The following is a 14,179-nucleotide window of genomic DNA, read 5'->3' as shown; positions in this document are numbered from 1 at the left end:
AAAGTGCTCAAGTCTACAAAATGAGCTACTGACCAGCCGGCACAGTCAGACTTTCTGTCTTCCTCATGCAGAGTCCACGCTCTCTCCTGATGGAGGCACATTCCAAACCCCCCAAATCCCAATGTAAAGGCCAATTTGGAGCCATTCCTGTGAGCAGCTAATATCTTTACTGCTCAGTTAGCTGATTTTCATCCCCTGGTGATGTCCTCATTAACATGGGTGTCCTATCACGGGCAGGGTAGTTGGGTTTGAACAGTGAAACAAGTCTATTAAAGTAAGTTATACACTTGCTTCAGAAACGTTCTTTCCAATTCTCTCCCCACCTTCTGAAGCCAGTGATCCTCACTGGGGTGTGTCGACAAGTGACCATTGAGTACAGTGTCTATTCTGCACTCAGTGAGCCTGGTCACTGGATGTCAGCTGGTTATTCTACCAGGCCATCACACCTGAGCCCATCGTTTCCTTGGCTGACGAGTATGAGTGCAGGCTGGTGGAGATGTTGGTGCAGTGGTGATGTAACTGAACCAGTGATCCAGAGATCCAAGCTGACGCTCTGGAGACACAGGTTCAAATCCCACCCCGGCAGCTGGTGGAATTTATATTTGATTTTTAAAATTTAGAATATCAAGATAGTCCCAGTAATGGTGACCGCAACAACACTCATAATAATAATCTTTATTGTCACAACTAGACTTACATTAACACTGCAATGAAGTTACTGTGCAAATCCCCTAGTCGCCACACTCCGGCGCCTGTTCGGGTACACGGAGGGAGAATTCAGAATGTCCAATTCACCTAACAGCACGTCTTTCGGGACTTGTGGGAGGAAACCGGAGCACCCGGAGGAAACCCACACAGACACGGGGAGAACGTGCAGACTCCGCACAGACAGTGACCCAAGCGGGAATCGAACCTGGGACCCTGGCGCTGTGAAGCCACAGTGCTAGCCACTATGCTGCCGTGCTATACCGTGCTCATTGATTGTTGTAAAAGCCCATCTGGTTCACTAATGCCCTTTAGGGAAGGGAATCAGTCGTCCTTACCCGGTCTGGCCTATATGTAACTCCTGACACACAGGGATGTGGTTGACCTTTCACAGTCCTCTGAAATGGCCAAGCAAACCACTCAGTTGAAGGGCAATTAGGGATGGGTAACAAATGTTGGCCTTGCCAGTGATACCCACATCCTGCGAAAGAATTGACAAAAAAACTACAGAGCAGAGAGGAGCATGAACTCGACTTCGTCTGTTCCATTTCCCAAAGGGACTGGTAGCTGGAGCCTTCAGCTAAGTGCCACACACCAGGAATTGGAATCTAGGATCTACCCAATCTGTGTGGCTCAAGAAATTTACATTAGGAACAGCTCCAGTAAGTCTAGGCTGTTTTTTGTGCTCTGCACAAACTTCCTCCTGTGTACAAAACTCTGCACCTACCCACTAAAAAGTACCTCCATTGTCTCTGGTGCAATATTGACAGCATCTGACCGTGCACATCTAATCAATCTACCTCCATTCAGTCATTTTGATGGTCTTCCAAACTTCCCCCAGCAGGGGTGGTGAGTGAGATTCCTGTTCAGAATGCGAGGGCTAATTACAGCTTTGATGAGGCAATGATCTGGGGTCACCCCAGGCCACATTAATATTCAGTGTCTGTTCCAGACTTTCCTTGGGTGAAACGCTTCACAAACTTCTCTGTCTTTTGCAGGTCTGTGATTGCAGAACTTCAAAAAATCCAGAGGTTTAACTGTATCCTTTTGACATGTTCATTCTAATGCACGATTGGTGAGTCTTGGGTCAGAAATTGTAAGATTTAATTTAGCTTCTGGGAACCTGTCTCCCTTCTTTGTTTTTCTGCCGTTAAAACAGTGGCTGCAATTCAGATGTAAAGAGTTTTGAGGTGTCTTGAGGTTATGAAGGGTGCTACATAAATACAAGTTCTATACTTCAAATACTTCTCTGTTTTTCTTCTTTGTGTCTTCCTTCCACTTACTTTGCCCTTTGTCATTATTGCCCTTTCTGTTTGATTCCTAATATCTCTCGTCCTGCCCTGATGACAGGACTTTTTAAAGAGGATCTAGAGAGGGTAGGTAGCTCGGATCTGGGTAGAGAGGGATTCTGCGGCAAGGAGCCTCAGGTGGGACACCAGTGCTGAAAGAAGCTGGTTTGTCACGAGGCACAGGGAGGGAAGGAGTGATCAGGCCCTTGGAGCTGGGACAGAGTGAGACGGGTGGTGGGGTCAGTGAGGGTGGGGGAGTGGTGGTGGAGCTCAGCCCGGACCAAGTGGTTGATTATGGTGTTTTGAAGGAGTTTATGCCGAGGCTGTAAAGGAGGAAGGGGAACCAGAGCGTGAAGGGAAACTAAGTACCAGATCCAGATTGAGCTCTGATAATGACATCATTGAGACATGGCTAGCAAGGACAAATCGTCGAATCCCTACAGTGCGGAAGGAGGCCATTCAGCCCATCGAGTCTGCACCGACTCTTCGAAAGAGCACCCTACCCAGGCCCACTCCCCTGCCACCCCGCCCCATCCCTGTAACCCACTAATCTAACCTGCACATCCCTGGATACTAAGGGGCAATTTAGCATGGTCAATCCACCTGACCTGCACATCTCTGGACTGTGGGAGGAAACCCACGCAGACACGGGGAGAACGTGCAAACTCCACGCAGTAACCCAAGGCCGGAATTGAGCCCGGGTCCTTGGTGCTGTGAGGCAGCAGTGCTAACCACCGCCACCCACAACCTGTATGGCCATCAACATTGGACAGGATGCAACAGAGCTTCAGGGGGATCTTATAGAAACATTTAAAATTATGAAGGGAATAGATAGGATAGATGCGGGCAGGTTGTTTCCACTGGCGGGTGACAGCAGAACTGGGGGGCATAGCCTCAAAATAAGGGGAAGTAGATTTAGGACTGAGTTTAGGAGGAACTTCTTCACCCAAAGGGTTGTGAATCTATGGAATTCCTTGCCCAGTGAAGCAGTTGAGGCTCCTTCATTACATGTTTTTAAGGTAAAGATAGATAGTTTTTTGAAGAATAAAGGGATTAAGGGTTATGGTGTTCGGGCCGGAAAGTGGAGCTGAGTCCACAAAAGATCAGCCATGATCTAATTGAATGGCGGAGCAGGCTCGAGGGGCCAGATGGCCTACTCCTGCTCCTAGTTCTTATGTTCTTATGTTCACCAGGATGATACTGGGGTTAAAAAGGGTTACATTATGATGGCATGTTGCATCCACTAGGCTTGTATTTTCTTTGGTATATAAATTAAGGGTCCAGTTGAAGAGTTGAAGCTGATTACAGGAACGCTCTGTTCGGGTTGAGTTTTAAAAAAAAAATTTTTATTTTTTAAAATAATTTTTATTGAAAAATTTTGAATTTATACAACAACAAACCATAATAAAATACCAAAAATAACAATAATATTAGCAATCATAAATATTCACCCCACCTCCATGAACAACACAGCATATTAACAACAGCGCAAATTAACACAATATTAAGTTACATAATAGAAACTACAATAAGGAACACCCCCCCCCCCCCCCCCCCCCCCCCCGGGTTGCTGCTGCTATTGACCAAGATACCTATCTTTGAGCCAGGAAGTCCAGAAAAGGCTGCCATCTTTTATAGAACCCTTGTATCGATCCTCTCAGGGCAAATTTGACCCTCTCCAATTTTATAAATCCCGCCATGTCACTGATCCAGGTCTCCACACTTGGGGGGCCTTGCATCCTTCCACTGCAGCAAGATCCTTCGTCGGGCTACTAGGGACGCAAAGGCCAGGACACCGGCCTCTTTCGCCTCCTGCACTCCCGGCTCTACCGCAACTCCAAAAATCGCGAGTCCCCACCCTGGTTTGACCCTGGATCCAACCACCCTCGACACCGTCCCCGCCACCCCCTTCCAGAATTCTTCCAGTGCCCGGCATGCCCAGAACATATGGGCATGATTCGCCGGACTCCCCGAACACCTGGTGCACCTGTCCTCACCCCCAAAGAACCTACTCATCCTAGTCCCGGACATGTGGGCCCGATGCAGCACCTTAAATTGGATGAGACTAAGCCTGGGTTGAGTTAAAATTACAAGGGTATTAAGGGATTATAGAACCAAGGCGGATTGATGGACTCAAGATAGCAAATCATCTGTGATCGAATTGAATGGTGGGAACAGGCTCGATGGGCTAAATGGCTTCCTGTTCTGTGCAGATTTTAGTTGTCACTGACAGTAGACTGTATTAACTTGTATGCTGACAAACCGTGACTGGTTTACAGGAAAGGTCCTCACCAGGAGTACAGTATAGATTATTGAACTTGCAGTGCAGAAGGAGGCCATTTGGCCCATCGAGTTGGCACAGGCTCTGTGAAAGAGCACCCTACCCAAGCCCATACCTCCACCCTATCCCCATAACCCAGTAACCCCACCCAACACTAAAGGCAATTTTGGACACTAAGGGCAATTGATCATGGCCAATCCACCTAACTTGCACATCTTTGGACTGTGGGAGGAAACCGGAGTACCCGGAGGAAACCCACGCGCACACAGGGAGAACGTGCAGACTGCACAGATAGTGACCCAAGCCAGGAATCGAACCTGGGACCTTGGAGCTGTGAAGCAATTATGCTAACCACTGTGCTACCGTGCTGCCCGTATATCACAGAGCTGACAACAGAAACAGCCTCTTTAGCCTGGGATCCATTTGGGATCTGCCATGTGTATGATTCCCATTTTGGGAGGATTAATCAGAGTGGTGAGGATCTCTCGGCTGGGCCTGTTAACCAACCTTCCGCTTTCTTCATTTCTGAAGGGGATTGGAATAGTGAAGTTAATGGGAGAAATCTGTTTAAATAAATAGATTAAAGAAAACAAATGCCCCTAAAACTGTTAGTTTGGCTGTAGGACAGTCCTTGCTGTTCCAAAACTGGTCACCTGCTGTAAGTCTACTCGGCATTTTGAATGATTTTTTTTTCTTACGGTCTCTCTGGTTCAGTCTTTCATCATTACTAAAACCTCTTACCCCTGACATCCTGTTCCTGAATCACTTCTGTGCCCTCTCCATGACCTTGACATTCTTCCTGAGGTAAGGAACTCCAACCTGAGCACAAAAATCTAGCTTGGTGACGAATCAGCAATAGGTAAAGTCGGCTACTCTGCATGGGTATACTCCTGGAGATTCCATCAGCCAATCCCTCATATTCCGAGACCCCAGCCACTGAGACCCCAGCCACTGAGACCCCAGCCACTGAGACCCCAGCCACTGAGACCCCAGCCACTGAGACCCCAGCCACTGAGGCCCCAGCCACTGAGGCCCCAGCCACTGAGGCCCCAGCCACTGAGGCCCCAGCCACTGAGGCCCCAGCCACTGAGGCCCCAGCCACTGAGGCCCCAGCCACTGAGGCCCCAGCCACTGAGGCCCCAGCCACTGAGGCCCCAGCCACTGAGGCCCCAGCCACTGAGGCCCCAGCCACTGAGGCCCCAGCCACTGAGGCCCCAGCCACTGAGGCCCCAGCCACTGAGGCCCCAGCCACTGTGACCCCAGCCACTGACCAGCTGAAAAGCCCAACCTCCCGCTGGCCCATCTTCTCATGGATTCTTGGGAAGCTAGCAAACTCTGTTAGCCAATTTAAATCTTCTTGACTTTTCCCCCACTTAACCCTCATCTTCGGTATTTTTATAACTAATAAACAGGATGCGAAGAAAATGAGAAGTAACACTTTTTTTGAATGTCGCTTATTGTCTTCTGGTGTTGCTCACAAGATTCTGAAGATGAATCATCAATTTGTGGAAACTCCAGGACAGTCCTTAAGGCTGGCACCCCAATTATTCTTGTGGATTTGGTGTTACCCACTTGTTTAGTCTCCACTTCTCAGTTGACCGCAACAAGGTTTGAAAATATTTCTAAGGATGAATGTGCCAGTTCAGTGCTGATTCCAAAACAATCAATCCGAGAGGCATTCTTGAGTTTAAACAAGTACGGGGTTTGTCTTTATTCTTTTTTTTTGAAAATCTCTTTATTGGCTTTTCTGATATTTATAAACAGCTGTCTCCCCCCCCCCCCCCCCCTTCAAGGTTGCACAGTCCTTTGGTTCTTCATCTTTTCTTTTTTCCCAGGCTTACTCCTCGTTGCTGGCCTCGAACAGGTTTTTGAACAGGCCGACAAACTGCCCCCAAGTATCCGGGAAGCCTTCCTCTGACCCTTGGATGGCGTACTTAATCTTCTCCAGGTAGATAAATTCGGAGAGGTCAGCGAGCCAGTCTGCAGCTGTGGGTGGTGCTGCTGATCGCCAGCCGAGGAGGATTCTCTGGCGTGCGATTAGGGAAGCGAGGGCGTTGGCCCCTTTCCCCATGTGTAGCTCTGGCTGCTCCAATACCCCAAAGATTGCCACTATCGGGCATGGCTTCACCCTCACCCCCACAACCTTGGGCATTGCCTCGGAGAAGGCTGGCCAGAACCCAGCAAGTTTGGGACAAGCCCAAAACATGTGGGTGTGGTTGGCCGTTCACATTTGTCCCCCACCTCCGGGAAGAACCTATTCATTCGGGTTCTGGTCAGGTGGGCTCTGTGCACCACTTTGAGCTGCATTAGGCTGAGCTTTGCGCAGCAGGGGCTGGAGCTCACCCTGCTCAGTGCTTCGCTCCAGAGTCCCCATCCTACCTCTGTCCACAGTTCTTCCTCCCTTTTTTGTCTGGTTCCGTCCAGTGGACTTTGGGCTCTGTCCAGTAGCTGTCTGTATATTTTCCCACATAGCCCCCCCTTCTTGCTGTGTGTGCCTGTCAGAGCCTCAGTAATGTGCTTTCTGGGGCCCCAGGGTACCCTACTGTCTCTTTGCGGAGGAAGTGCTTTATTTGGAGGTGTCTCAATTCCTGTCCTCTTGCTAGCCTCCACTTCCTCATCAGTTCATCCAGTGTCGCCAGTCTGCGCCCTACGTAGAAGTCCCTGACTGTCACTATGCCCCCTTCCCGCCTCCACCTTTTGAAGATGATATCTAGCATGGCTTGGGGGGGGGGGGAATCTGTGGTTGCCGCAGGTGGGGGCCATACGGGACATTTTGGTTATCCCAAAGTGTTGTCTCAACTGGGTCCACGTTCTCAGCATGGCCCCTACCACTGGGCTCGTTGTGTACCTTGTTAAGGAGGATGGGAGTGCTGCTGTGGCCAGGGCCCGGAGTGTTGTTCCTTTACAGGATGCCTCCTCCATTTGTACCCAATCTGTGTCGGGTTCTTGTACCCATCCCCTCACTCTTTCTGCTGTTGCTGCCCAGTGGTAGTATTGTAGGTTCAGTAAAGCCAAGCCCCCTCTGACTTTCCCTCTTTGCAATGTCGGCTTGCGAATTCTCAGATTCTTCCCCCCCCCCCTCTCGGGTTCTTCTCTCCTCCCCCCCCCCCCCCCCCCCCCCCCCCCCCCCCCCCCCCAATACACACACACACACACACACACACACACACACACACACACACACACAAACACCATGATTAGCCTGTCTATGTTTTGGAAAAAGGCCTTGGGAGTGAAGATCGGTATAGATTTAAACAGGAAGAGGAACCTTGGCAGTACGTTCATCTTGATTGTCTGCACTGTCCCCACCAGTGAGAGTGAGCCCCACCGTTGAAGGTCTTTTCTTACTTCCTCCACCAGGCCGGTCTGGTTCCACTTGTGGATCTGTGTCCAGTGTCTGGCTATCTGGATCCCCAGGTAACGGAATCAGTTCTGGGCTGTTTTGAACGGTAGCCCCTTCAGCTCTGCCCCTCCCCCATTTGGGTTCACTGGGAATGTCTCCCTTCTTCCCAGGTTAAGTTTGTAGCCCGAGAAGTTTCCAAACTCTTTCAGTATTTGCCGTTTTGCCTGCAGTCCCTCCTGTGGCTTTGAGACATAGAGGAGCAGGTCATCTGCATAGAGTGAGGCTCTGCTCTCTTTGACAAAGAGTCATCGGACTCGAAACGTTAGCTCTTTTCTCTCCCTACAGATGCTGCCAGACTTTCTGAGATTTTCCAGCATTTTCCCATTTGTTTCAGTGCTCTCTGTCTCCTCTCCGGATTCCCTTCCAGCTTTTTACGTCCTGCAGGGCTATCGCCAGGGGTTCGATCGCTAGCGCGAACAAGAGTGGGGACAGGGGGCAGCCCTGTCTTGTTCCTCTCTGTAGCTGGAAGTATTCAGAGCTGGTGGTGTTAGTTCGGACACTCGCTTTGGGAGCGTTGTACAGGAGCCTCACCCAGGCGGTGAATCCTGCTCCCAGCCCAAACCGTTCCAGTACCTCGAGGAGGTAGCTCCATTCGACTCTGTCAAAGGTCTTTTCTGCGCCTAGGGAGATGATAACCTCTGGTGTTCTCTCCCCGGAGGGGGTCATTATTACGTTTAGCAGCCGCCTGATGTTCGCTGTGAGCTGCCTCGACAAAGCCCGTTTGGTCCTCTGCGACCACCTCTGGTACACAGCCCTCCAGCCTTTTGGCCAGGACCTTTGCGAGTATTTTTGCATCCACGTTCAGCAGTGAAATGGGTGTGTATGATCCACATTCCGTCAGGTCTTTATCTATTTTGGGTATTAGTGAGATTGTGGCCTGCGCTAGCGTTGGGGGCAGGGTGCCCCCTGCCAGTGAGTCCGCGAACATGTCCCTCAGGTGTGGGGCCAGGACTGGTGCGCATTTTTTGTAGAAGTCGGGTCCCGGTGCCATCCCCGCCTGTATGGAGCTGATGCTCTCCATGATTTCTCCCAGGTCTATTGGTGCTTCCAGCTCCCCCCGCCTGTCTTTCCCCCACCACTGGCAGTTCCAGTCTGTCTAGGAACTGTTTCATTCCCGCATCCCCTTCGGGAAGCTCGGAGGTGTATAGTCTCTGAAGGTCTCGAATGCCTGATTGACCTCCTTTGGCCCTGTTACCAGTCTGCCTTTGCTATCCTTAACCTGCGCTATTTCCCTCGTGGCTGCCTGCTTTCTGAGCTGGTGAGCCAATAGGCGGCCAGCCTTGTCTCCGTGTTTGTAGAAGGTCCCCTGTGTCTGGCGGAGTTGGTACACTGCTTTCCTAGCGGATAGCAGGTTAAAGTCCATTTGCAGCTTTTTCCTCTCCGCCGGCAGCTCTACGGTCGGGGCCTTGGAGTACTTTCTATCGATTTCCAGAATGGTGTCCACTAGCTGTTACCTCTCTTCCCTATCCCTATCCCTACTTGCCTTGTAGGCTATGATCTCTGCTCTGATCACGGCCTTCAGTGCCTCCTAGAACATGGTGGGTGAGACCTTCCCGTTTTGGTTGTTACTAACGTAATCGCCAATGGCCTGTGATATTTTTTGGCAGAAAGCCTTGTTGGCCAGGAGGTCCGTGTCCAGCCTCCATGTGGGGTGCTGGGCACGAACCGTCTCCAACCTCACATCCATATAATGTGGAGCGTGGTCGGAGATAACGATTGCGGAGTAGTCCGTTCCCGTGATCCCTGGAAGCACCGATTTCCCCACTGCAAAGAAGTCGATACGGGTGTATACCTTGCGCACCTGTGAAAATAACGAGAACTCCTTTTCCCCTGGGTGCAGGAACCTCCATGGGTCCACTGCCCCCATCTGTTCCATGAAGGTCCCTAACTCCCTAGCCATGCCGGACGTTTTCCCCGTTCTGGGGTTTGATCGGCCGGTCAGTGGGTCCAGCACGCAGCTAAAGTCGCCCCCCCCATAATCAGTTGGTGTGTGTCAAGGTCGGGGATTTCTGCCATGGTCTTCTTTATGAATTCTGAGTCGTCCCAGTTGGGAGCGTACACCAGGTGCCCCTTCCAGGACACCGCTGCCCATGATGTACTGTCCCCGGGTCTAGAACTGTCTTGGTTCCCGTAAACCTCGTACTTTTGCTAATTAATATTGCTACCCCACCCCCCCCAGCCCTCGTCCCATAGCATGAATGGTACGTCTGTCCCACCCAGCCCTTCCTTACCAGCAGTCGGTCCTTCTCCCTCAGGTGCGTCTCTTGTAGAAACTTTATGTCTGCTTTTAGGCTTCTGAGGTGGGCGAACACTCTGGATCTTTTCACTGGGCCGTTGAGTCCCCTTACATTTCAGGTAACAATCCTAACCCCCCCCCCCCCCCCCCCCCCCCCCCCCCGGTCCTGTGGGATCACCCATACTGACCTGGTGGACACGCCCCTGCACTCCGGGCATTCTCTGTTTGTCTTTATTCAGCTACAAACCCACTCAAATAAAGATATTAACAAAAACACCTCAACACCTCAGCACCGCACGTGCAAAGTAGAGAAGGTTAACGTTTGGCTAAATTAAGATTCAACAATAAAAGACACCGATATAAAGAGTTCATTGATTGAATCTTTCGTTGTCCGTGGCAGAGACGGATCTTAAAGTGAGAGTCTTTGGGTTTTATGGGCTGGAAATGCTGCTTGGAATTTAAAGTCTTTAGGATGTGTCTGTCTGCTGTCCACAGTCTGATATAGTTGAAAGAGAGAGACGGACGAACATCTTTTTGCTGCCTTCAAATGTTCTTCTATAGACTTCCCCAAAATCAGCAGCGTTTCATCATGAAAAACTTTTAAAGAATGAAGTGTTTTGGTCTGTGATGATTACTATTAAGCTTATTTTTCTGGTAGAAAGAGCTGGTTTTCAAACAGTCGTGTCAGATTGGCTTCAGCAGTCACAGGATGTGGCATTTTACACTTGTTGAAGAGACTGGAGAGGTCACTCTCAATCTTGCTTTTTGACTTGAACAGTTTCTCATTGAAGAGCCCCGTCAGCTTCTCTTTGAGAGGCCATAGATACACGATGAAAGAAAAACAGTGGTCTATTCTTATCAATGAAGGAGTTTTATGCTCAAAGCCATTGACATACAATAGAGGCAGTGAGGGGTTCTTACCATTTGTATGCATAATCAGTTTTGAGGATTCTCTGGTGACCTAGAGCCACAAAATGAGACCTTTTGGGCTGGCTGTTTTGGAATAAGTCCTGATAAGGGCAGGTGCAACATTCCACCAGAAGTGGTCTATGCATGTTCATTGTAATGAAGCTTGGCCAAACTTACTCAAACGTCAGGTGGCATGTGGCAGCCATCTTAAGTATGTGCCTTTGTTTTAACAGTTGAAATTGCCTTTTTTTTTAATGTTCCATATATATGTGTGCAGCAGAATGAATTGAAATATAACCATAGACATCAACACACCTCTGTAACACCAGGAGATCTCACTTTTATTTTTCTGATAAATTGATCAACTTGAGTTTTCTTTAATAGTATTGCCTTCAGTTCTCCTGGAGAATTCCAACTGCCTGAAGCAAGGCCCCCTATCGCACACCAGTCCTGATCTTCAACCTACAGAGACCCTCAGCCTCTGTCACGAAGCGGGGAATCAGAGTGTGGAAATGGCACTGAGACAGACAGGCCAAACTATCGAAGACATCGAGCTGCTGCTGGAGGTGAACAAGAGGAGTGTAAAGGCAACGAGAGGGACAAAGAGTGCAGGAATCATGGGAGAACAGAGGGGGGAGGTTGGAAATGTCCCACTGGTGCAGCAAGGACTTCGGGCTCTGAGACTGTGATTAAGGCCTATTGGTGCTTCACGGTGGGAGGCTTTCATAAGTGCCATGCACTTTAGGATTGTGGATTCGACATTGATGCTGAGTACCTGCTGACTTGACTCCCCAAGTCCTTGCAACCCCGTTATTTCATTGTGCACTTTAAAACAAAATCTGCTGGATCCCAAGGCAGTGGCACACTCCACCTCATTCAGAAGTGGCATTGCCAGGTGAGTTAGCAGTGAATGATTTTGATGGGACCTTTCATCTCTCGGTGGGCCCATGGCTGAGTGGGGGTAGCACCTCGACCCTAAAATCGAAAGTCAAGGGTTCAAGTCCCAAGATTTGAGCATGGAATCCATTCTGAAACTCACTGGGGGGAACACTGCGTGGTTGGAGATGCTGTCTTTTCAGTAAGTGAGCCCCTCCCCCGTACCCAGTCTTCGGTCTTGGATGGATGTAAAGAATCCTGGCTGCTATTTTTTTTTTAAAAGCAGGAAGGTTCTTGGTGTCCTGATAAATATTTCAACCTATTTCAACAAAGGTTATCAGATCATTTTCACATTGCTGTTCGTGGGAGTTTACTGTGCGCAAACTGAATTGCGTTTCCTACAATGCAGCAGTGACAACAATTCAAAAGGTTCTTTTGGATATCATGAGTTTGTGACTCGATGCTATACAGATGCGGGTAACCTTTTCGCAGCCTCTTGTGTTATTGTGCATCTAGTAGTATTTCTGAGATAATTGGGGATAATTGTCCACGGAGAATAAAAGTGTTTTGAGGTGTGTTGAATGAAAATATCGTGGAGTTCCTTTGATGGTCAGGCATTGTTTGGAGTGGGGTGGGCGATGGGCTGAGTCCCAGAATCAGACCTGCGGAATTCTAACCGTGTCTGAGCCCACAATCCCAGAAATAAAACATGCCTCCTGATTGTAATGCTCCCGAGAAACATTTGGAGGAACTATAGGCAAATTACTCCTGAGGAACAGTTGCTTTTATGTGCACAACCGGCAACAGCTGTTTTGGCCACAGCAAGATCCCAAAAACAGTCAGGCGATAATCTGGCGGCTTTCGTGGTGCTGGCTGAGGGAAAAATATTGGCCCAGAGTCTCTGTGAGAAACCCCCCCCCCCCCCCCAAATCCCCCCATCCTTTAATTAGTGCTTGAAGATCTCTTAACGTTTAAGTGAAACAGGCTGATGGGGCTTTTGCAACTGATTGGAAGAATAGTGGACAACACCCATGCGATAATGAACTGCAAATGAATGCACTTAACTATTCTACCCAAATCAGTCCATCTAAATTAAGTACAATTTCAGACCAATTTGCTTTAAATCCATTAATGCAATATACAGAGAGACAAAAAGCAATACTTGATGAATGTGCTTTTGTGCGCCAGTTTTGCAATGGGGAACCTGGGTTCACACACCTGGATGTCACGGAGCACCACATAGTGAAGCACTGAGTACAACCGGAGCTGGCAAACCATTCCAAAGCTAAAATGCGTCCTCCAGTTTGTTTGATATCAATTGATGAGAAGCGGTCTGCAGTAAGTCCCAGCTGGGAGAGGGGTAAGGAAAGCTTTTACATTAGTCTGAAGCAGGCAACACAACCTGAGAGTTAGGAGCCCCCCCTCCCAACCACACGCACACACCCCGGTTCCCTTCAAGTCCAATGGCTTCATCCAGTCATTTGATAGTAAAGCTTTCCAGATGTTGCAAGGGAAATGGGTTTTTCCCCTCAAGGGAAGAGGATTTACAGGTTTCAAAGGAAGCCTTTAAATACGTGACCTGGAAATATCGCCTACATAACGAGAGGCACTGCACAGCAAAATCACTCACCATCTGTGAAAGTTTTGTGAAGTAGAATTGGTGACTGTCGAAAGTCATTCTTTCAATCACTCTTATCTCTCTTTGATTGCGAATGGGGTTTAAACAGTAGTGGCACATCAATCGGAGCTAACAAACTTGTGCTTTTTAAAAATTACTATCATCTTGCATTCAATCGATTAGTGTTCTAATGAGATTCTTAACAGTGACTTTTAACTTTGTGATATTCAATAAAAAGTACGAGTCGTTTAATTTAAATTCCTTGTAGGGATTGGTGAGATTGAGAATTCTGGAATCCCTGTTTTGTTTTGTGTTCAGGTGCATACGTACCCACTATCTGGGATACTGGGGAAAGGCTTTGAATGCTCATTGGGGATGGGGGATGTTGTTGAATGCGTTTTGAGATCCGAGCCTTTTCACTGATGGTTAGGCTTACTGCTATATGGAACTTGCGGCACAGAAACGCTGGTGTTTATGCTCCAACCTCTACACGCTTCATCAACTTATCGCTGTCTCCTTCTCTCTCTCATGTATTTATGCAGCTTCTCCTGAAATGCGTCCACGCTTTTTGTTTCAGCCACTCTCGGAATGTGTTCCAAATTCTAGCTACTCTGTAAAATCACTTCCATTTGTTTTTATGATCGGAACCTTCTTGTGCAGTTTAAAATGCCGTAGCCACTGAAATTATAATTTCACATGTGAGAAAAAGAAACCTTCTATGGAATCCACCTCCAACGGAATCCACCCCCACCGCTCTCCCAGGAAGCACATTCCAAACCCCAACAACTCTCTGAGTAAAGACGTTTCTCCTCATCGCACTCCGAGCTCTCTTACTGACCATCTTAAAATTGTGCGCCCCCCC

The 14,179-nt window shown here is 48.8% G+C and overlaps 1 protein-coding gene across 2 annotated transcripts in view; it reads left to right on the top strand.

Moving 5' to 3' along the window:
* c8h5orf34 (chromosome 8 C5orf34 homolog) overlaps positions 1–13,575 on the top strand; it is a 56,498-nt gene extending 42,923 nt beyond the window's left edge. For both annotated transcript variants that reach the window (XM_038805943.1, XM_038805944.1), the window contains exons 12-13: positions 1,704–1,744; positions 11,220–13,575. In XM_038805943.1, the coding sequence (XP_038661871.1) occupies positions 1,704–1,744; positions 11,220–11,512 (334 nt within the window). In that variant the 3' untranslated portion in view covers positions 11,513–13,575. The remainder of the gene's footprint in view (positions 1–1,703; positions 1,745–11,219) is intronic.
* The last annotated feature ends 604 nt before the right edge of the window (positions 13,576–14,179 follow it).

The sequence above is a fragment of the Scyliorhinus canicula genome, chromosome 8 (genome assembly GCF_902713615.1).
Source record: "Scyliorhinus canicula chromosome 8, sScyCan1.1, whole genome shotgun sequence".
In the NCBI taxonomy this organism is placed as follows: Eukaryota; Metazoa; Chordata; class Chondrichthyes; order Carcharhiniformes; family Scyliorhinidae; genus Scyliorhinus; species Scyliorhinus canicula.
The sequence above is the reverse complement of the archived record's forward strand: the minus strand, read 5'-3'. Positions and strand labels throughout refer to the sequence as shown.